The sequence below is a fragment of the Staurois parvus genome, unplaced genomic scaffold, assembly GCF_062004578.1.
Source record: "Staurois parvus isolate SC_StPar_1 unplaced genomic scaffold, SC_StPar_1.0 ptg000630l, whole genome shotgun sequence".
NCBI lineage: Eukaryota > Metazoa > Chordata > Amphibia > Anura > Ranidae > Staurois > Staurois parvus.
The window spans coordinates 943,100-967,433 of NW_028318426.1; the positions used below are offsets into that span (position 1 = coordinate 943,100).

Consider the following 24,334-nt stretch of genomic DNA (forward strand, 5'->3'; position numbering starts at 1 on the left):
TCAACAAGTGGACAGCCCCACGTCTAGATGCCTAAATACATTGAGTTGCTGCCATGTGATTGTCTGATTAGCAATTTGTGATACCAAACAATTGAACAGGTGTACCTACTAAAGTGGCCTGTGAGTTTAGGTTTGTTTGGGCACAACAAACATCCCAAAAAAAGTAAGAAGTATACATTTTGTATGGTTGTGGATTGAGAGTAAACAGGAAATGGGAAAACTGGAAGGATTAAATATCATGGTTTGGATAATAGGTTAAATGAGCCTTAGCAGTTTGTGCTAGTGGTTAGGCTGAGATCTGGGGTTAGTTTCAAGTTTTGGATATGACTACTGATGTTTTTTGACACCAAATGTAGTATGAGCATCAGTGCCAAAGCAAACAAATGTAAATTAATTTATTAGTGCTACAACTTTCCCATCCAAAAACCTTTGGGCAGATACTCCTACTTGAAAAACAAATTTTGGAAGATGAAAGACCCACCTACCACCCACCTAATTAACTTTTAGTATTTCAGTCAACATCTAGCAAATATATGGGTTCTTTGTTGACTTATTTTCAAAACAATTTTGGTATTCAGTAATGACTGCGTGATCTGTTATTGAATACTGATGTTCACAAAGCACACTCCTTCAAACATTAACTGCTTGGCAGATACCAACGTATACAGTATTAATTTAGGTCTTGGCAACAATTAAGACTTATATAAGTCGTGAATGACAACAAATAATGTCAAGAAACTGTAACTGGACTGAAAATTAAGTTGATAATTATAAAAAGACAATCTTTGTTCACAACGCCAAAAATAAAATGGTGACAGTATGTTTCGCAGACCATGAGCACTCATAGGACAGAAGCATGCAGTATATTGGCAAAAGCTGAAAAAAACAAGAAGAGGTCTGTATACTTTGCAAATGTCTTTTTCGCTGTTTGCTCTTGGCATGGGGGAGTTTGTTCCCATTTTTCTAATCTTTTAACAGAAGCGTAATACTTTTTAAAAATTGGGCAAAACAAATTTTTTGCTTCTTAAAATAATGTTGTATGACAAAATAACCCCAAAACATAATACATAGTAAAGAATTAGAAGTTCATGGAAGATAGGGGATTACTTTGGTGGTCCTTTGAATGCATAGTTGATCCCAAGTGTTTTTTGTTACATCTGTTCAACTGCTTTCATCAGGGGTAAACTTAAAAATATAGGATGTCAAAAGGCTGACAATTAAGTGGACTTTTTATTATACTATGGGGCATTCATCTCATGTCCATTCACACATCCAAAGTATTGTTTAGCTTCATGACAAGGGATTAGTCACATACCATGTTACTGAACCATTAAACTTTTCATGGCTAAACCTCTTCTGACTCCCAAAATAATACTTTAGTTGCTCCCCAAGCAACTCATTTTAATTGATTTGTAAAAGTGCACTCTTTGCATAGGCTATGTCTTAACACACTATCAATCCAATCAGTCGACAAAGTTCACTTTGTATGTCAACTGGTGCCCATTATCCCAAGCATATAGTACTTTCTCTTTGGGATTGTAGTCAATCTGTGTTGTAAAGGCATATTCATTAATAAAAGGCAACTTTGGATCTGCTTCAGTATCTGTATGAGTATCGTAAGCGTAAAATATTTGCCCTTCTTTTTGGTTATACACATCCACAGCATACAGAATTCCACAAACAATAAAGCAGTTTCCATAGGAATTCCGTTTCAGGCCAGTCTTCCAAGTTGTCTCCTTCTTTGTAGATAAATCATTGGGGTCAAGTTTGCTGATGACAATGACTTCTTGTTGAGCATAATCGTAGTCCACAGATGGGTAAATGACCCAGAGGCCACTTTCATCAATAGCAAAGTCAATATCAGAATGACCTCTCCACTTCCATGGAGTGGTGTCTTCATATACCACATCGTGAAGGAGTGTCCAGGCTGCTACAAAACGCTGCTTCAGATCATACTTGATAATGTTTTTTGTAAAAGCTCTGTTATAATAAAAGGCTCCTTGATATACAACATGCCCTGTACCAATCCAATTGTATGGGACCTTGTACAAGTTGCTCCATCGACCTAAACCAAAGTAACAGATTGTTAAGAGACATCACTGCTGAGTAACTACTACTTAATCACAACTGTAAAGAATTATTTTGGTTCAGTAAATAGCCTATAACAAGCACATGAAGTGAAATCACTAATTTGCATACTTCTTCTGGGTTTGTGACTCAGATTGTTTTGAAGCCAGGCCACTACCATTGTCTAAAGATCTCAGTGATGGCAGCATACAGTTTGTGCATAAAAGTTTGCATACCTTTACAGAAATTGGGAACTTTTGGCATTGATATTGAAAATATGACTGATCATGCCAAAAACTGTCTTTTATTTAAGGATAGTGATCATATGAAGTCATTTATTATCACATAGTTGTTTCGATCCCTTTTAAATCATAATGATAACAGAAATCACCCAAATGGCCCTGATCAAACGTTTACATACCCCGGAATGTTTGGCCTTGGTACAGACACACAAAGTGACACATACAAATGGCAATTAAAGCTTAATTTCCCACATCTGTGGCTTTTTAAATCGCAATTAGTGTCTGTGTATAAATAGTCAATGAGTTTGTTAGCTCTCACATGGATGCAGAAAAGAACTGTCAAAGACCTGCATAACAAGGTAATGGAACTTTATAAAGATGGAAAAGGACATAAAAAGATATCCAAAGCCTTGAATATGCCAGTCAGTACTGATTACTCACTTATTAAAATGTGGAAAATTAGGGGATCTCTTGATGCTAAGCCAAGGTCAGGTAGACCAAGAAAGATTGCAGCCACAGCTGCCAGAAGAATTGTTCAGGATATAAAGAAAAAGCCACAGATAACCTCTAGATAAATACAGACTGCTCTTGAAAAAGATGGTGTGGTTGTTTCAAGGAGAACAATACGACGGCAACGATACTTGAACAAAAATGAGCTGCATGGTCGAGTTGCCAACAAGAAGCCTTTACTGCATCAATGCCACAAAAAAGCCCAGTGGGGTGTTTCAAGGTGTTTTCAGGCATTTAGTAACTGGACATTCTTGTGACATTGGAGCAGTAAATGTTTTTTTTCTGGCAGCTAGCTTATGCAGCTAGTTTTCGTTCAAGTACTGTTACATTGTACTCCTTGAAACTAACAAACTCTTTTTTCCAGAGCTGCCTGTACTTCTCCTGAGGTTACCTGTGGCTTTTTCTTTGTTCTTTGTATCTTTGTTTCTTTGACTAATAAACACCCTTTTTTGATGACCTGCATTTATGATATTTGCTCACAGGTAGGATGCTTACCTTTAATGTTTAAAATTGAGTAAGGTACATGTTAATTGAACTAATATAAATGCAGCAAGCACCTGCGTTACTGTTTTTTGGATGATGTACATGGCAATTATAATGAAAAAAATTATATGGGATAGCCACACTTAAATGCATTGTATAGTGTATTTCATATGCTTATTTCCTCGATTGTGACTGTAAGTAGAATATGTTTACTTTTAAACATGTGCCTTGCAGGTAAAAAAATGTGCATTTATTATTTTTTGTTTCTAGAGCCTATAAAGCATTGCACCAGTGATCAGCAGATCGCTGGTACCATGCAGGTCTCCCTCTGTCAGTGTATCTGCTTGGGCATACATTCTGTATGGGCAAACAGATACTTACTGACAGGAAGGCTCAATGAATTATCACAGTGCTGTGGAACAAAGGATGTTGGCAGTTGTAGTTTTCCCATTCACAGAATGAGTAACACGGCTGGGCAGGTGGAACCCCGCCTGGCCACGTTTAAAAAAAAAAATGTTTTATTGCGGTAGTTAGCGGGGGGGGGGGGGGGGCGGTCCATTCATAACAAGGTGAACTTATCCTTTAATTTGCTAGATTTATAAGCACATTATTGACCAACTTTACATGAGGGCAGGCATTTTACATGATTTAACAGGACTGGAAAGTTTGCTTCAATTACAAAGTATGTGTAACTGATATGCCCCCCACACCCCAAGAAAGAAAAAAGTCCATGATATTTTAGTAACATTTTTCATACCTTGTTTAAAATTGTCTAGGTTTCTAAACTCCACTAGATTATTGCCATAATAATAATTGGTGATGTAGATTCTGTCATCCTTTGCTGCGGGGTCTTTCATCCAGGCGCCTTCATTGCGGCCATAACTGTGATGCTTTTTTGGTGCCTCGACTGATGCGATGGTGCCCTCACATGTGCCTTCTCTTACTGGGAGAAAAGAGTTTCATGGTAAGACCATACAATTCCAAACTACTGATCACATATAAAAAACAGCTGGGTCTCAGCTGTGTTTCAAAGCAGCTGTGTTTGATAAAATTATACCGGCTGCAGCAGTCAGCTTCTGTATTTTATGCTTCTTTGACAGATAAGAAAAATACAAGATGAAGCACTTTAATTACTATGGAAAACACTGCCAGTTGCTCTGCCTTAAACCTAGGCAAATAAAGCAAATGTATTGCGTATATTTAAAAATAAGCACAAAAAAGACTTAAAATCATTAGAAAATATACAATTCACATACTATGCTGTCAGTGTTCCTCAAAGCAACACTGGATGTAGTGATATTATCAGATCCAGTGGTATGACAAGGTCAATTGGTACCCAGGATAAAAATGTTAAATTGCGCCCCCCCTCACGTGTCTTGCGAAAGTGTCAGTGCCAGTTTATGCAATAACCCACAGCATTGATGTTAGTAGCAACAGTAATAACCCCCAGCATCAGTGCCAGTTTCTGCAATGACCCCCAGCATTGGTGGCCATTTATGAAACAATAACCCCCAGTATAAATGGCAGTTTCCAGAATAATAACCCCCAGCATCAGTGCCCCCTTACACAACAATAACCCTCAGCATAAATGGCAGTTTCTGTAATAGTAACCCCAAGCATCAGTGCCAGTTTCTCCAATCATATCAGCAGCACAGCTAAATGGTTAGCACTTCTGCATGGCAGTACCCTTCGTTGGCTTGAATCCCAGCCACGGCACCACCTGCCTGGAGTTTGCATGTTCTCTCTGTGCCTGCGTGGGTTTCCTCCGGGTACTCCCATTTCCTCCCACACTCCAAAGACATGCTGGTAGGTTAATTGGATCCTATTTAAATTGTGCCTGGTATGTGTATGTATGAATGTAAGTTAGATTGTACGCCTCTTGAGGGTTAGGGTCTCATGTGAATGTACAATATAAATGTAAAGCACTGCGTAAATTGATGGCGCTATATGAGTACCTGAAGTAAATAAGTAAATGAAGTAAAATAAAATATCCCACAGCATCGGTGCCAGTTTACGCAATAATAACCCCCAGCATAAGTGTCAGTTTCTGTAATAATAACCCCCAACATTGGTGCCAGATTACAAAATAATAACTCACAGCATTGATGTCAGAAGCGGCAATAATAACCCCCAGCATCATTGACAGTTTGTGCAATAGTACCCTCCAGCATTGATGCCAGTTTCTGCAATAATAATCCCCAGCATTAACCCCCAGCATTGGTGTTAGTAGCAGCAATAACAACCCCCAGCATTGGTGTCAATTTTTGCAACAATAATTGCCAGCATTGGTGCCAGCTTGAGTAATAACTCCCAGCATTGATGATAGTTTCTGCAATAATAATCCCCAGCATTAGTGTCAACAGAAACAATATTAATCCCCAGCATAGGTGGTCAGTAGGGTTATGCTATTTAAACCCCTATAAGTAGAATTCCAGCCTAAACCTAACTAGCCTTAAAAATGCCCTCTGCTCTCACCGAACACCCGTGTTAACATTACTTGCACATTACTAATAGCACTTTTAATTAATTAACCCCTTTACCCCCTCCCCCAAAGAGTTACCCACTCCACTGGAAAGCCTTATTGATAGTGTAACACAGCATTACACTGCCAGTGTGTCTAGAAGTAATTTTAGGAAGGAGGATCTGCGCTGCTCACTTGCATACAGGTCCCCCGCAGTGCCGGCATTACTCATTCTTCTCCTCTCTGCCAGCCTCATGGCCTCTAAATGTCATCACGCTGGACTGGGACTAGAAAGCATCTGTCAGGTGAAGATCGCTTTGCCTTACAGAGCAGTAAATGTGTTTCCCTCTAAACTAGCTCTAGGTGCAGTTCTGTGCGATGGTCTGCAGCGAAGGTGATCTTTATTGGGAATGGTGGCAGCCAGACTTTAGCAGCACTGTGAGTATGAACTTCACTTGCATCCTTCCACCCACCCCTTGCCCCAGCCCTGATCAGATCTGTTGTGTTTGTTAAAAACACCTTACAACAGTTATTTTGGTGCCTAATTCGCATTAATATACTTTGACATAATATTAGCATTATATATCAAGTAAAATAATTGTTATTATTACAGGTACTTGTATAGCACCTTCAATTTCATACATACAAATACTAGGACCAATTTAGACAGGAGCTAATTAACCTACCAGAATCATAACAGAGAATTGAGTATCTAACTGCTCGTCCCCAACGTACATGTAAATGGAGAATCCCATATGGGACTTTAACCGCCTCCCACCCGCCATATAGTACAATGACGGGCGCAAGGCGGTTCTCTTGTTCTGGGAGGACATCATATGACTCCGGGAGCGCGCAGTGTGACGATCGGCAGTGCGCTGTGTCCCTTGGACACAGCAGATCACCGATCAACGGAAAGAGCCGAAGATGTCGGCTCGGTCATCTGATCAACTGTGTCCAATCACAGCTGATCACATGTAAATAGGAAAATGCCTGTTATAGGCATTTCTCTCCTCATGAACTGTCACGTTGACAGCTCGAGAGGAGAGGAGAGCTGGTAATCAGCATTTCTCAGAGGGGACATGTACACTGATCATCAGGGCACTGATGATCAGTGTGCCCTGATGATCTGTGTAGCCCCAGCAGTGCCACCTGTCAGTGTCCATCAGTGCCAGCTGTCAGTGCGCATCCATGCCACCTGCCAGTGCCCATCAGTGCCACATCAATGCCACATTACAGTGCCTACCAGTGCACATCAATGCCACATATCAGTGCCCATCTGAGCTGCCTTTCAGTGTCACCCATCAGTGCCACCTATCAGTGATGCCAATCGGTGCCACCTATCAGTGCCAGTCAGTGCCGCCTAACAGTGCCAGCCAGTGCCACCTAACAGTGCCAGGCAGTGCCGCCTATCAGTGCCAGTCAGTACCGCCTATAAGTGTCACCTATCAGTGCCGCCTATCAGTACCATATATGAGTGCTGCCTTTCAGTGCCCATCAGTAATGCCTGTCAATGCCCATCATTGCCACCTACCAGTGCCTCCTCAGCAGTGCCCATCAGTGCCACCTATCAGTTTCCATCAGTGCACCCTATCAGTGCCCATCACTGCAGCCTCATTAGTGCACATCAGTGAAGGAGAAAAATCACTTATTTACAAAATTTTATAACAAAAACTAAGAAAAAACTTTTTTTTCACAATTTTCTGTGGTTTTTGGTTTGTTGAAGAAAAAATAAAAAAACCCAGAGGTGAATAAATACCACCAAAGTAAAGCTCTATCTGTTACAAAAAAATGATAAAAATTTCATATGGGTACAATGTTGCATGACCGCACAATTGTCATTCAAAGTGCAACAGCACTGAAAGCTGGAAATTGGCCTGGGCAGGAAGGGGGTATAAGTGCCTTGTAGGCTAGTGGTTAATGAACCAACCATATCATTACATAAATACTCAAAAGAACTTTGCATATGCTTTGTTACATGAACATGCTTGTGAAAGATACATAATCTTTAAAAACATTAGCTCTGATGGATTTTGCAAAAATACTGCCTTCACAGAATAACAGAATTCCCAAAATTCCAAATTCCAAAAATGTGAATTCTGTGCAGGAAGTATTTTTGCAATATCCATCAGAGCTAAGGTTTTTAAAGATTATGTCTCTTTCACAAGTTTGTTCATGTAAGAAAATATATGTTTTAGAAAAAAAGTTCTTTTGAGTATTTGTGTAATGATATGGTTGCTGCATTAAAGTCCCATATGGGGATTCTCCATTTACTTTAACCTACCAGCATGTCTTTAGAGTGTGGGAGAAAACAGAAGTACCTGGAGGAAACCCACACAAGCACAGGGAGAACATGCAAACTCGTACATGTGCATGCCATGGTTGGGATTTGAACCTATGACCCTAGTAGCTGCTGGGCAAAGCTAACCACTTTGCCACTGTGCTAAATTTTGGATTTAGGGTAGGGTGATCAGATGTCCCAGGTTTCAGGGAACAGTCTTTGATTTTAGGGGGCTTTCGAAGGAAAAAAGTGTCCTTCTTTTAGTCCATGGTGGAAAAAAAAATGGGTCCCTGATTTTTTCCCAGCTTTAATAATGGTGTCCCTGGCCCTGTGATTAGATTGGAACAGGGGGAGGGAAGGGAGGCGTGTGCCTTCTCCCAGCTGTGTACAGGGTTATTGATAATGTCACATGCCATTATCACATGGTCTGCCTGGTCCCTCCCCTCTTGGTTTATGTAGACTTTTTCATTGGAGGTAAGGATATGGATTATTTTCTGCCTTGCCCTTCTTTCTAATGGTGTCCTGCAGTGCACATGTAGGCTCGGAGCCTACTACGGTACAGGACCAGAACAAGGGAGTGGGAGGGAGTCCAGGAGGAGCAGCTGCCCTGTGCATAGTGTTTTAATGTGGGGGAAGTATATGTGTCTGTGTGTAAGGGGGGAGGAGGGGGTTGTTGCGACGTGCCTAGCAAATCAGTAACAGTAGACACCAATGGTAAATTTTTGGCATTAATATACTCAACTGGATTGTGATTGGAGAGTCCTCTGCAGGCGGCCACCTTTTAAATGCAACCTGGGACATGACTTTTCACATGGGAGTGCTGGTGATTGCTGTGCAGAAAGAGCTAGGGAGGTGCTGGAGAGGTGACTTCTTCCACCTGATGTCACAGACTCCTCCCCATACAGCGAGTAGATGGTGCCTTATGCAGTTGTACAGGTGCTACCACTGCAGATGAGGGCAGGGAACTTACTAGCAGATGGTGGACTGTAGGGACTCACCAACAATGCCATACCGAGGTACGATAAGTACTATTCAGGGAGGGGAGAATTTGTGCTGGAGGTGGTTTTCGCATGGAGGGGAGGAGAGGATGAATTCTTCTTTATGAGGCACTCTGTGCTTTACTCATACACCCTTAGTGATCTCTGATCCTCAGTTCGGGTTTGACTCCTCTCCCCTCCGTGCTCTAACTCCTAAGGAACAGACAAGTCGTGTCTGAGAGATCAGCAAGGTTGGTGTAAGTAGGGTTGCCAACTCATCCCTTTAAATCCAAACACAGATTAACCACCTGCCCCCCGGAACGATTTACCCTCTTCCTGACCAGGCCATTTTTGTGATACGGTGCTGTGTTACTTTAACTGACAATTGCGCTGTCATGCAACGCTGCACCCAATTTATGTCCGTTTTTCCCCACAAATAGTTTATTTGATCACCTCTGCATTTTTTTTTGCACTATAAACAAAAAAAGACCAACAATTAAAAAAAAAAATATATATATATATATTTTTTACTTTTTGCTATTAAACATGTCCAAGTCAAAAATTCAAATGTTGTCATAAATTTAGGCCAAAATGTATTCTGCTTCATGTCTTTGTTAAAACAATAATCCCAATACATGTAAACTAATTGGTTTACGTGAAAGATATAGCGTTTACAAATGGCGGTATATGTACTGGGATTTTTTTTTTATACTCGTAATGGCAGCGATCAGCGCCTTATAGCGCGACTGTGGTGGGTATTCTGACCGTAGGTTGGAACTGATTAACTGCCACTAATACAGTGATCTGTGCTAATAAAAAGCACTGAAACTGTACTGACATTGGGCAGGAAGGGGTTAACTTTTGGGTGACCAAAGGGTTAACTGTGTGCTGTTTTACCTTGGAGACATGCTGTTTTTATTTCTCTGCTGTGCACAGAAATACAAAACAGCATGTCCTTGCTGGCAGGAGAGAGACCTGTGTTGTTTACACACAGGTCTCTCCTCTGTCAGCTTTGCACTGCGATTGCCGGGTGACGGTAGGGAATCTCCGGTCGGGACCCGGTGATTGACAGCCTATGCATCAATGGCGGAAATGCAAATCACGTATATATATATGTATACGTGATTTTGTGCAGCCTTGCCGCCCAGTAGTAGTATTTCTACTATAGAGCAGCGTGAAAGCAGTTAATTACACAGGTTCTGTGGCTGATTAAGGTGGTAATTAAACTCACTTAGTGCTTTATCTACATTAAATTAGCCTCATAATCTGTGTAATTAATATATGTTCGGTTTTAAAGGGATGAGGTGGCAACCCTAGATGTAAGCTGTGAAACTGCATATATGGAGACTGATAAGCATTAGGCTTGCTCAGCCTGATAGTCAGATCTTGTATTTATGTAGTGTGTGCTGAGACACGGCTAGGATTTTGTCGTTTTTGCCTTGTTTATTTTCGGGAACACTGTGCATCACCTGTAAATAGGCTGTAAATCGTACCAATAAACACTGCACTGTCTGTTGCTACCTCACTGGACTGGTTCCTGTACCTAAAAGTGTGCTCACCCCAGGGAGCTTTTCTACATGCTACCTATCCCCAGCTCACAGTCCCCCTTTAAAACCCATATCAGAACCTCATCAAGGATAAAGGTCTGATATTGAATTTTAGGGGGACCCCCTTGCCATATTTTGCTTTTCTTTTCTTACTGGTTCACGTCATTAACCATATATGCCCATAACCATGTGTGGTCATTGACATCATCCGGGATCCCCTGGTTGTTTTGTTTACAAACAGAAGCAGGCCAGGGATCAGAAATATAATTTAGAGGAAAATTATATATGCTTGTGGTTGGGGGAATGGTAAAAAAAAATGCGCTGCTGAGCTGTGTTTTTATTGCCTTCCTCAGTCGCAGCAGACAGGGATGTACATATGCCACAAATTATATGATGCGAAGAATTGTGAAGTACCAAAAATGGCGCATTTGGGGGGCAGTAACACCCACTAAACGTTTAACCAAATGGCAGCATACTGCAATCATGTGCAATGCTGGAGCGGAGTTTAATATCTATATTGGGAACTTGGTGACCTCAGCCATTGCCTGATCAATGAGTTCTGTTTGTCTGAGTCTGCCTGACTACACCATGTTTACACGTGCTTTCTGGAATCTGACCTTAGCCTGTTATTTGGGCTTTGCTTCTGTCTGCCATATGTCTTGACCTCTTGTCTGTTTGACTGCTTTTCTTGTCTGCCAACTATCTCAACCCCTTTCTTGCTTGGCTACGTTTCTGCATGTAAACTTAGTTCAGTGCCTGTTTGATTGCTGATTGGCTGTCACTACCAGACCAGTAAGTGGTACCCCGGACTGTCAGCGGTGTAACGTCTACAGCTCCAGTGACTTTGATAAAGACCATAACACTCTAAGCTTGCAGTCGACAGATTGGCAATGTATTAATATGACAAACAACACAACATAATAATGGTTTGGGTTGGACCATGAAAATAGCAGGTTTCAACTTCTAAATATACAGAAATGACCCCCAATTTATTAGGTACAATTTAGATACAGAGGTAATATGAAAGCAGTATTAAACCTAAAACAAAAAGTGAAATGTATTGCAGCTTACCAGTCATTAGATGTGGTGGCTGCATTGGTTTTCTATTTAGGATTTATTCCCTCTGTTTTCACCTGGTGATCTGGCCAGTAACACACCTCCTGTGCCTCCACTCTGGTAAAAGGAGCACAGTGGCTCCTTTTGACAGCAGCATTGGGAGGAGAGGAGGAAGAGTACTAGATGTACTAGAGGATTTAGACTAACAAATTGAAGCCAAACTCCAGTTCACACTGCTGTTGCACAAGCTGTTACAGCAATATTTTTTTCTATTTTGATAAAGGTTTTACATGAATAAATAAAAGCTGGTCATTGTAAGCACAAAATCAAACTCACCATGTTCAAGCTGGGTAGGTTCGATGTCTGTGTGCAAGTGACGGTACAATGGCTAGGCCTCCCATATGCCCATCCTCTGCCCTGCTGACACTGTCCACACCAGGGGCGGACTGACAACTCATGGGGCCCCCGGGCAATAGGGGATCATGGGGCCCCTGTGTCCTTGCCCAAACTCAAAAAAGCCTATGAAAAAGGTACCAGGGGCATCTCATGGAGCCCCCTACTGACCCCGGGCCCTCGGGCAGTGCCCAAGTTTCCAAATGGTCAGTCCGCCCCTGGTCCACACACAGTCCACTGCTCTACTGACATTGTCGACTGCTTTACTGCCCAACACTGTCCACTTTTAGCCTGGGTTCACACTGATGCGGTCCGGAATTCGCAGCATTTTCTGTGCAAATTCCGCACCACATCAGAATCTCACCCCGTTCATGCGAACTGCTGCGGGTGTATATGTTTAGTTAACAACACCCCGAAATTGGTCCACAAAACTTGGTGCGATGTGCAGAATCGGATCGCATAGGTGTGAATACCCATGAGATCCAATTCTAGTGCGGACCAAAAAAGGGTCCTGCACCTTTTTAGCGCAGGTGTGGTGCGATTTGAGCCATACAAAATGTATGGCTCCAAGTGCACCGCACACAAATCGCATTTTCATGATTTGCATAGGAATGCCACATATGTGAACCCAGCCTTAAGGTAGGCTAAGTTTATATTTTTACAGTGACATTTGTTTAGTATATTTTTATAAGTTTTCCTTACTATTTAGTTAGGCCATTCTAGTTTAATTTTTTTTTTTTCTTAAAAAGGGTGCCGAATTCCTGTGATCTTTGATCTGTCAGATTGTTCAAGTAGATCTCCACCTCTCAAAGATAGCCTACTTCTGCTCTAACTGATACATTTGCAGGAGAGCTTGTTCTGTTGAAAAACAACATACTTACTGGCTTGACCACCAGATTAAAGGATAAATTCGCCTTTGGGAATATGTTACATGTTCCACCCGTTTTTAGGGTGGAACATGTAACCTGTTCCCACTGCTGCAGCAGCTTGCCAATCCCCTCTCTCCCTGTGACAGCAGTACAGGGAGAAGTTCCCATACTAGTTGTCACTTTTTGAAGAGCGAGCGGCTGTGTGGGGCTCCTCCCACAGGGCTGTGTCATTCATTCACACAGTTCTGTGAATAAATCAACTATAAGTACCAACATCCTTATCGTCTGTTGGCTTGTAGTTCTCTTGTTGCTCTAGTAGTTCATTGAGTCTTCTTGCCAAAGTGTAAGGCCCCATGTACACGGGACACTTCTGAATGATGGAAACTGACTGCTGGAAACCGAAGGTTAAAAAACGTCTGTTTAGCCGCGTTTGCATAACACGTTTATGCGCGTTCATGAGCGTTTGCGATTAGAAGCATTTTTTAAAGATAAGCACAGGAGAACCTCCCAAGTGCCCAGAATGCACTGAAAAGTTGTAAATTATTAACTATTTCAGATTGTTTCAGAGAAATACAGAGAGTAGAATCAGAGACAGCAGTATGTGTTGAGATAATTAGGTGTGAGTTGCTCATTAACATTTCTTTTGTTTCCAAGGGTGGGAAAGGTGTCTGCTGGAGTGAGTCATTAAGGCCCCCTGGCAGGGGGTCTTCATGAGGAATTTGAGGTGTGAATGGTCATTAACATATCTTTTGTTTCCAAGGGTGGGAGATGACTGAGGTGTGAATTGGTCATTACCATGTGTGACAAGATTGGTAGGAACATCCTGTGTTCAGTGTTTTATCCATCTGAGTACCTTGAAAACGCTTTGCATGCATTTTTCATAATGAAAAAGGCTCTGGACAGCAATGAGAACTGGAAGAGTTAAAAAAAAAATCAAACGCAAATGCTTATAAACACGATTTGCCACGTTTACAAGCATTTGCAAGTGTTTTGCGTTTGAAATGCTGATAAAATCGACTGCTGAATGCAAGTTTTCTGTGTTAAAAAAACGTCTGTAAATTCCAATGCCTGTAAACGTCTGTAAACGAAGATGTGTACATGGACACATAGGAAAACATTAGGGTAAGTTAAGGGGCTGCTGAAAAAAACTCTGAACAGCTCCGAAACGTGAGTTTATCAGCTGCAGTGTACATGAGTCCTAAAAACGGGTGGAACATGTAAGGTTCCCAGAGGTAAATTTAGCCTTGAAACCTCTGCTCCTATTTCTGATATCCATTAATGTTCTTTGCCTATTTCTCAATGACCCCTGTTAATCACTTGTCCTAAACCTGTTACTATACCTATGGCCAATTGTCTTTTATTTATGAACATCCCTGGAATCCTTTATTTTTCTGAAAAGCTTAAACTGACCATACATTATGCAATTTTTTTATTCAATTTCCTTTAGATTTACCTACTGTGTAGTGCAAAGGTCTGCCTGACTGCATACAAATTGAAAGTGTTTAGGTTGGACCTCAAATTATATGGTTTTGGTAAATCTAAAGGAAAATTGTACAAGAAAATTGTATAATGTATGGCTAGCCTTATTCACACAAATTCACAAGTAATTACTAGATTGAATACTATTATGTTGATGGAAAAAATATTTCAAACTATGCACGCCTCTATGCGCATGCACTCCTCTCTCTTTAATGAGAAGTGGGACCCTTGTTTTTTATATTGTCTCTACCTCAGACTAGATATTACAATTTATGCGAAGAACTTATTTGATTCATTTGTCACTTTTATTTTTCTTTTGCACCAATTCTTCCTACATGCAGATATTGTAACCAGTATGGTATTCCTCATTCTCCATAAGCTTCATTATGGTACATCTTTAGTTTTTTTTTTTTTCCTTTTTTTAAAATGTATTTATTACAGGTACTTATATAGAGCCATCAGGGGCAGACTGACAACTCATGGGGCCCCCGGGCAAAAGGGGATCATGGGGCCCCTGTGTCCTTGCCCAAACTCAAAAAAGCCTATGAAAAAAGGTACCAGGGGTATCTCATGGGGCCCCCTACTGACCCCGGGCCCTCGGGCAGTGCCCGAGTTTCCAAATGGTCAGTCCGCCCCTGAGTGCCATCAATTTACACAGAGCTTTACATATATATTGTACATTCACATCAATCAAAATTTAAGGTCCCTAACTCACATTCATACATACACATGCTATGGCCAATTTAGACAGGAGCCAATTAAAAGATAAGTTCACCTTTTGCCAAAAAATAATAAATGCACATTTTTTTGCAGGTAACAAAATGTGCGTGTATTATTTTTTGTTTTGGGAGCCTGTAAAGCATTGCACCAGCGATCATCAGATAACTGGTACCATGCAGGTCCCCTGCAGAGCTGTCAGTATATCTGCTTTCCCAGTAAGGCTGTGGAGCAGACCTTGGCCCTCTTTAGGACTTACATTTGTCAAGCAGTGCAGTGGATCCACCATTTCTGTGACAACAGGATCAGAATTGACAACATTCAACCTGGAAGAGGAGCAGTGGCCAATACCTGGAGTGATGAGTATATGGGAGACAGCAGCAGAGATCAGGTGAATATAGCATCTGGAGCTGTGGGCGTACTGCAGTGTATACCCATGCGATTATGTACAGATGTTCCATGAATCCCTAGGGAGGCAGTCCCATTGATGTCAATTTAACATCCATGCAAGTGTGGGTGCATGGCCCTGAACACATAATAGTTTGTGAACCCACACCCACATGAATGTCAAATTGGGAGAAGCAGCTGTGTCTATGCAGCTGTGTCCCAATTGTCATCAATAGGACTGCTTGCACAGGGATGTGAGGAACAGCTATGCATCCCCATATGGGTAAACACAACCCTCAGGAGGTTGCATGCTGCAGTACACCCATGTGAACCAGGCCTAATTTTCACCTGGTAATCTAGCCAGTAAGTCTGTTATTTTTCAACTTCCTTTAACAGACCAAACTGTCCAGCAAAAGTGACAGCTAGAAGGCTTGTTTAATATCAAGGGTGTTTACACTAATCTGTTTTTATTCATTTACGTAAAACCGTTCTCCCAAAAGAAAAGAAAACTGTTTACAAATGTTAGCAGCATTTCAACTTTAATTTGTTAACCAAGCCCACATAAATCTTCTAGTGCATCAGAGGCTGACCTTACACTAGTAGGTTGCTGAATGAATGTTCTTATGAACATTTGTCAAAAAAGTTCTCAATACATTCAGGGCTAGTTCATATCAGTTTACATCAGTTTTCATGCACACTTCAATGAGTTTAATGCACGTTGCAGATTCTTGTTCAGAAAAAATCTGCATGTGATACTAATGTTGTGGTGTAAACAGGGCACATAGATTTCATTGTACCCTGGCAGAACACGTGCAGAAAAACTGACGTCTCTGCACCATGGTGTGAACAAGGCCTCAAGGACTTGATGAAAGTTCTTCAAAAGTACTTCAAAATTTCCTTTGCTTTTTTACATTCGATTTTGAAACGAATGGTATTTTTAATACAAAAACAACACACACTGTTAGGAATTTGTTAATTCAAGAAAAAGTTTCCATTCTGCACCTTCACATTTTTTGTCACTATGGGGGAGAATTACTAAAACTGGAGTGTGCAAAATCTGGTGCAGCTGTGCATGGTAGCCAATCAGATTCTAACTTCAGCTTGTTCAATTAAGCTTTGAGAACACAATCTGGTTTCTGCGTAGAGCTGCACCAGATTTTGCACATTCTAGTTTTAGTAAATCAACCCCAATGGTAGAAAATGGAAGTAAATTTTACTTCACTAACCTTTAGAAAATTGAACAAACATAAATAAAACATTTTGCTCAAAAGTCGACTTATGTATGGCTAGCTTAACACTGCCTTCTCGGACTGACAATGCTGCTGTCCAAAGGTTTCCTCAGTGGCTCCATCATCAAGAGTGGAGACTCCCTAAGACAGGAAAGGGTTGATTTACTAAAACTGAAGAGTGCAAAATTTGGTGCAGCTGTGCACTTTTTAATTTAGTTTGTTTAATTAAGCTTTGACAACAAAACCTGGAAGTTGATTTGTTTCTATGCAGAGCTGCACCAGATTTTGCACTGTTCAGTTTTAGTAAATCAACCCCTTTCCTGTCCGGTTTTAGTAAATCAACCCCAAAGTGTGTTACTGGACAAATCACCAGGTGAAAATAAAGGAAAAAGCCTTATAAAAGCAAAAAAAAGCAGCCTTCATGTTTAACCACTTTACAACCAGGCTATAGCCAAAAGATGGCTACAGTGCACTAGTCCAGTTCTGGGAGGGCGTCAGATGACATCCTCCCAGAGCACAATCGCAGCGGTGCGCACCCGCCGCTGTCAGTGATCGCTGTGTCCTATGGACACAGCTGATCACATGACTAGGTAAAAGGCCAATCACAGTGGCCTTTTGCCATGTGATCAGCTGTGCCCAATGACACAGCTGATCACAAAGTAAATTCAGTTGCCGATTATCGGCAGAACTTTCCGCACGCTGTCACACAATCTAGTGCAATCTGCACTAATAATCAGGGCACTGATTATCAGTGCCCTGATTATCAGTGCCACCCATCAGTGCCCAGCAAAGTTGCCCATCAGTGCCACCAGTCAGCGCTGTCAGTTAGTGTTGCTTATCAGTGCCCATCATTGCTGTATATCAGTGCATCATCAGTGCCTCCTCATCAACGCCCACCAGTGGCACCTCATCAGTGCCACCTATCAGTGCCCACCAGTGCTAGCTATCAGTGCAGCCTCATCAACACACATTAGAGAAGAAGAAAAATTACCTGTTCGCAAAATTTTATAATAGGAACAAAGCAAAACTTTTTTTTTTGCTCTTTTTTTGTTTATAGTGCAAAAAATAAAAACCCCAGTGGCGATTAAATACCACCAAAAGAAAGCTATTTGTGTGAAAAAAATGATAAAAATTTTCATATGGGTACAGAGTTGCATGACCGCACAATTGTCATTCAAAGTGCGACAGCGCTGAAAGATAAAAATTGGTCTGGGCAGGAAGGGGGTAAAAGTGCCGGCAGGCAAGTGGTAAAGGATTGTAATATATAAAATTTTGGCTTTGGGTTTAATACCACTTTAAAAAACTTTTTACAGAATAATTGATTCAAAGTAGCAATTTGCTGGCTCTACACAGGAATGTTTACATATTACTGCTTCATTGTTTACAGCTTCTATACAATACTCCTTTCTTTTTTTCTACTTCTGTCAGTCAATGTTTGAAAGTGCAGTACCAGGGGTAGGCAACCTTAAAGAGGTGGAGATCTACTTGAACAACATGAGATCACTGGGCACAGCATCGCCCAGTATCACCTCCTCACATTTAAACCTGTAATTGCCGTACTATTGTGTCACAATCGCATGCATTGCATGGCAATCATGGGTTTAAATCAGGTGGTGAGGAGGCAACATATGGCCTCCTCACCACCTGTCAAACACGGTTTGCTTTGCAGAGGAGCAGCAGTGCCTGCTGCACCAGTGAATGAGTCCTTAGTGGCATCCAGCAGTGGCACTCTTAGGGCTCGCTGAGGGGTAATAAACCCTGCAGTTGAGTCATGGTTTTACTGTCCCCAATACTTACCCCTTTTAGCTGCTGAGGTAGCAGCCAAAGATGTACACATGCTACAGCAGGAATTACACCACCTGTTGCTTTATGATGGGCGCTACCGCCTTTCAATTTGAGACCTATTCAATTAAATGGGCCGTTCTGCAAGTGCATGCTTCTGTGGGGTCTGAGCAGTGGTGTATTTAGGTTTTGTGCTGCTCTAGGCAACAGAAAAATCATTTCTCCCATGGACACTGACCAACACCCCCCCCCAACCCCTCCCACGCAGAGAGCCTGACATTGACCAACAACACCCCTGCTCCCCCACCCGGGACAGCCTTCCAATATCCTCCCCCTTCCCCGGCGCTAAAGAGACACTCATCTTTACAGCTTCACACATCCCTGAGAATGAGATCCAGGCTCTACATACACTATCAAGCATCCCACAGCCTCTCTCGGATCCCACATGGTTCCCATGGTGCACTTGTCCCTTCTTTCATCCCTTCTTCTGGGGGGAGGTGCTGCCCCCCTCTGAAAAATGCCGCCCTAGGCAAGTGCCTTGTTTGCCTTGTGGTAAATACACCCCTGGGTCTAATGAGTTAAAGAAGGAGTTAAGAAAGCAACTGCCTGCTTTAACTCCTTGTTTGCTGTACTCCACAAGGTTGCAGGGCACTTGCACAGTGGCCTCATTCACTTGAATGGGTCCTGCTTGGCACCATCCCTGACAGAGTGTAGGAGTCAGCACTAGAGAGGAGGCATCAGCTTATGTGGCTCTTGTTCACTACTACAGCTCCAACTTTACAAGTGGTCCCTCTGCATTGCACTCTGATGTTCTGGAATGGAAGATTAGCAAGCCCTAATCATGATCTACCAGTCACCAGGCCAAGATCTACTGGATCACAATCTACTGGTTGCTGACCCCTGTCCTATACCATATAATGTCTACAAAAACACTGACCTTTATTATTGTTGCCTGCTTCAGGTCCCAGATCTGTGGATGAGAGTGTTGATGGTACGTGTTCAGTGGTAGTAGTTTTAGTTGTTGTTGTACTTTCGGTCCTGGTTGTTGTTGTAGCAGGTGTTGTGGAGGTGGCAGTGGTTGTTGCAGGCATCTCTATAATCCTGTCCTCTTGAATGATGTGGGTTTCTCTAATTTCTCCCTCTGTTTTACTGTCTTGTTTTTCTCCTCGTATTGTCAACCTACCAGTGTTTTCTAAAAAAAACATGACAGCATGAAACAACAAACCCTTATACATGTATATTACAAATCATTATTAAGTCATTTATAAGTGACTTCACTAAGTTAATTTTGCAATGCCATGGATAACGTATCAACAGCACGTGTACTTCTAGGTGCACTTAGTCAAAACTAACATTTCCAGTTTTATTCTAGGTGAAGAATTAAGATAACATTTTACAACACTAAACACATTGCTCTGTCAAATATACATACGATAAATGTCTAGACCAAATCACTTTTAAAAGAGAACTATGTAGGCAGTAAACTCTTGTCTGTGATTTTTTTACCTACAGGTAAGCTTATAAGCGTACCTGTAAGTAAAATTAATATCTCCTAAATGTTCACCGTTTAGGAGATATTTGTGTGTTTGGCAGCCGGTGACGTCACCGGTGCATGCGTTCTAAAGGAACTACATACACATGCTATTCCTTCATTGCTCTGTGCCGTGGTCATGACTTCATCGCAGCTCGGCCATTCAAGGAAAATTGGGTGAAGGTGAAAGCCCTGTCAGTGGTGGCAGCACGCCGCGGCAGGGCTTAGGTTCAAGGTAGGCCTGTCATTCTGTCATAATGTGCTAGTATTCGATGCATACTAGCACATTATGTTATTGCCCTCCGATCTGATCTGCCCAGACAGAGAGAAAGGCATCCATTTGTTTTTGGTGTTTCAGATCAGATTGGAGGTAGGAAAATGTAAAACAGACACACGTCCGTTTACGTCCATCACTCCAGAGAGGAGAATGAAGAGTCCAATTGGGTCCGTCTTAAAAATGGACAGGCGAACCTGATCGAACCGCTCGTATGAAAGGGGCCTAAATTATTATTATTATTTTTTTTTTAGGAAAACAAACAAAAAAAAATCCTCCTGCAAGGTAATTTCTTTATTTCAGGTACTTATATAGCGCCGTCAATTTACGCAGCGCTTTACACATATATTGTACATTCACATCAGTCCCTATCCCTCAAGGGGCGTACAATCTAAAGTCCCTACATACATACACATACTAGGGCCAATTTAAACAAGAGCCAATTGTCTAAATTGGCCCTAGTATGTGTATGTATGAATGTAAGTTAGGGACTTTAGATTGTACGCCCCTTGAGGAATAGGGACTGATGTGAATGTACAATATATGTGTAAAGGGCTGCGGAAATTGACAGCGCTATATAAGTACCTGAAATAAATAACTAAATAAATTACCTTGCAGGAGGATTTTTTTTTCGTTTGTTTTCCTAAAAAAAAAAAAAATAAAATATTAATTTAGGCCCCTTTTACACGAGTGGTCCGATCAGGTTCGCCTGTCCATTTTTAAGATGGACCCAATTGGACTCTCCATTTTCCTCTCTGGAGTGATGGATGTAAACGGACTTGTGTCTGTTTTACATTCTCCTACCTTCAATCTGATTTGAAACACCAAAAACAAATGGATGCTTTCTCTCTGTCTGGGCAGATCAGATCGGAGGGCAGTTGGATGTAAACAGATCTTTGCACGGTTGAGTAACGTCAGTCAACAATGCGGCAGTAACGTCAGCTGAAAATGTGCCACAGGAGTGCAGAACAAAGTGCACTCGTACGAACTACAGGATGTAGTATAGCCAAATCACTTTGGCTATACTGTGATAATGAATATCCATCAGTAGCAATGTACCATGTTTTGTTTCTCAGAAGAAAACTATTGACCACACCTGATGCAGTAAAAACTTCTAGGCAGATATTAAATAAAAAAACTAATAGGTGCATTCATGTGTTCAGAATCAAAGTGCAGTCTTGGCAGGAGGACAATTTATTGCAGTCCAATCACAAAGCTGGAACAGAAGGGGGACCTACTGTATTGCTAAATTGCAGTCAAAAAGTTAAGTCACTAACCTGGCCATGGCAGCAATGCAAATGCTTTGGCAGCTAAAACGGCTGCCATTTATATGTCCTTCAGTTGTGTATAGTGCTGTTTTCCTAGAGTTCATCTTTGATTATGAAAACAGTTCTTTATGCACTTTCAATACATGTGCTTTGTGCTGATGAGGCTATTACAGCTGCTCTGTTTAGTTCCAATAAAGTGTGGCTTTTCTGTTCATCACTTCTTGCTTCTTCTTCCAAACCCCTGCTGCTGGAAGTATAACTGAACTCTAGGCTAAACAAATATTGTCTAAATACAAGAGCCATGTGTTTTCATACATGAACATCAGTATCCTTTATTTCTTCCAGATCTGTGCAGTAAGCCAGCTTGAAACTCCTGCACTTTGCCTCTATGCTAGAGTGTTTAGAAATAAAGACCGGTCCCTACTGCTCTCTCCTTGTTAGAAAAACAAGAACAGAAGAGTCACCAGCCTTGCGCATTACCTTTGTGATACTTTTATTAGAGTAAAATGTAGATATCTATGCACAGACAGCATGTAAAATCAAGCCAATCAATGTCCACAGTGTCCTGCATAATCCGGTCCCAACCGCAGGAAAACCCTTTGAAAATACCAAGGCGTTTTGAGGGAGTGTTGTCTTTCGCAGAGTCAAATTTCTTTCATACATAGTCTGGCAAAAATAAATAAATACGTAATATATAGTGTGACATGGAGCAGTTAGCTCTCATGGTAGATGCATTTTTTTCAGGGATTTTTCATTTTTTGCATTTTTCAGGGGTTGGTAGCCCACTTTTATTTAAAAGAAAGCACAAATTCACAAACGAATGATTTCCCATGCAGGGGATCTTCTCCAACCTCAGCAGAAATATATGCACTGTAAAACGCAGAGCCACTTGGCTCAGAAACTCACTCAGCTTCAATTGCACTACCTCTCTTGGATACTTGGCTCTCTAACCTTTAGACCCAGAACCCTGCTGTAAGGCCCACCTCTGGCCTATGGATGGGGGTTCTCCTCTCACCCTGATAGGAGCCAACGTGACTCCTGGAACTGTCTGAACTTCTGTCTCTTGGTTCCTGGCTGGGTCCTCTGACCCCTCGATGAGACCTTCCATCTCTCTCACTGGAAGCAGTCTCCAACTGGGAGCTCTGAGCTATTCTCAGTATATAACGACACCTCACAGATGTGTACTCCAGATTGCAGGTGGCTAGCAAAACCCAGAGACTGGACTGAATGTTCTGATCCAGAGCTGCAGAATCCATCGAAAGCCAAATCCATAGCTTTCTCTGCCCAGAAACACTAGTTTGGAACATCACTTTCACCCTAAATGAGAATCCTGTGTCACATTTTCCTATCTTCTCACAGTGACAGAGTCTTGTCCTGTCACTATGGGTGTATGAGTGAAATTTGGCTCTGATGAAGAAGAAAGTGCCTCAAAATGCATCAACCATTTCAATTGGTCTTTCTGCAGGTGGGACTTGTACAATGGACTGGATTATGCAGCTCACTGTGGACATTGATGGGCTTGAACGTACATGCTGTTTGTGAGTAGATATTTACATTTTACTCTAATAAAGGTATCACAAATGTAATGTGCAAGGCTGGTGCGCCCTTCTGTTCTTGTTTTTCTAGCGTGTCCCAGGCGCTTCCCCAGTCCTCAAGGGGACTTGTCAGAACTGGAGTGTTTGAAGATTGGTGGTCCATGTTTGCCGAGCATTTCTCTTGAAAGCAGTAGATTTTTCATTTTGTTTTGGATGCTCTCTTCTTGTGCAGGGTGACTGATCTGGTGTCCACCCCACTTTAGTTTTCTGCAGGCAGCCTGTAAGTATCACTTAAATATTTTTGGAGTTTAATAGCAATCAAAAGATGATTATACCATAAAATAATAAATTAAGTGTGCATATAGTGTTGACATTGATAGAAGAGACATAACTATCCTTTATAGATGTCCAGCTGACACCTCCACTCTGCATTACTAAGGACCTGGCTGTACTTCTTCAATCACAGGATCACAGGAGCTCAGTCCATTCTTCACTCCTGTGACACATCTCCAGCCAACAGGAGGCTAAAGCCCTTTATCAGCTGACATCACTCAGCCATTTCAGGCTCTGGAAAGATCCTGATTTTACCCATATTTCTGGAATGGCAGCTGGCTCAGCCTTTCAGCAGGCCATTGAGAGCCTGAGCCAACTTCTCACACCCCCTCCAGAGCCCAGTGCTCCAGTGAGCGCTGGAGAGGCAGAACACAGAGCAGGCTGACTGTGCTCAGAGCACACCCAAGAACTAAATGATCAGCAGTCTTTGATTGCTCTGTTCTCAGTCTTAGACGTTGCGGGGGACAGATGAAGCATTGGATCGAAGCTGCATCCACCTAGGTGAGTATAATGTTTTTTCTCAGAAACCTATACTTCTCTTTTAATCCTTGTTTTCTGTTCTTGAAAATATTTGGACTAAGCACGGCCCCTATGCGTGCATGTGGAGGTGGCTTATGTAAGTAACAAGGTACAGTGTCAAGAAATCATTTTTCTTTTTCTGTAATTATGTGTCATATTATCTTAGTGTTATTGATTTACATAAAAAAATCTAAGTGAATTAAAAAAACTGACTGAGATTTGGGGTCATGTCTGATATGCCAGTTTTGGTCCAGGTTGTTTTGTAGTCTGTTAGACTGGAGCAACATTGTATATTAAATTTCTATGATACCTGTTGCCTATCATTTCTTTAGAATCACATTGATTTCAATATGTTTGATGTGAAAATACTGCCAACAAGTAGTTTGTTCGTAGCAGA

General features: G+C 41.6%; 1 protein-coding gene across 1 annotated transcript in view; it reads right to left on the reverse strand.

Annotated features, from left to right (window-relative positions):
• Positions 1-745: 745 nt before the first annotated feature.
• Positions 746-24,334, reverse strand: part of OLFML2A (olfactomedin like 2A) — a 184,217-nt gene continuing 160,628 nt past the window's right edge. The window contains exons 6-8 of the mRNA XM_089693387.1: positions 19,415-19,669; positions 4,060-4,245; positions 746-2,065 (exon numbers count right to left, since the gene is read on the reverse strand). Coding sequence (XP_089549513.1) covers positions 1,464-2,065; positions 4,060-4,245; positions 19,415-19,669 — 1,043 coding nt within the window. The 3' untranslated portion in view covers positions 746-1,463. The remainder of the gene's footprint in view (positions 2,066-4,059; positions 4,246-19,414; positions 19,670-24,334) is intronic.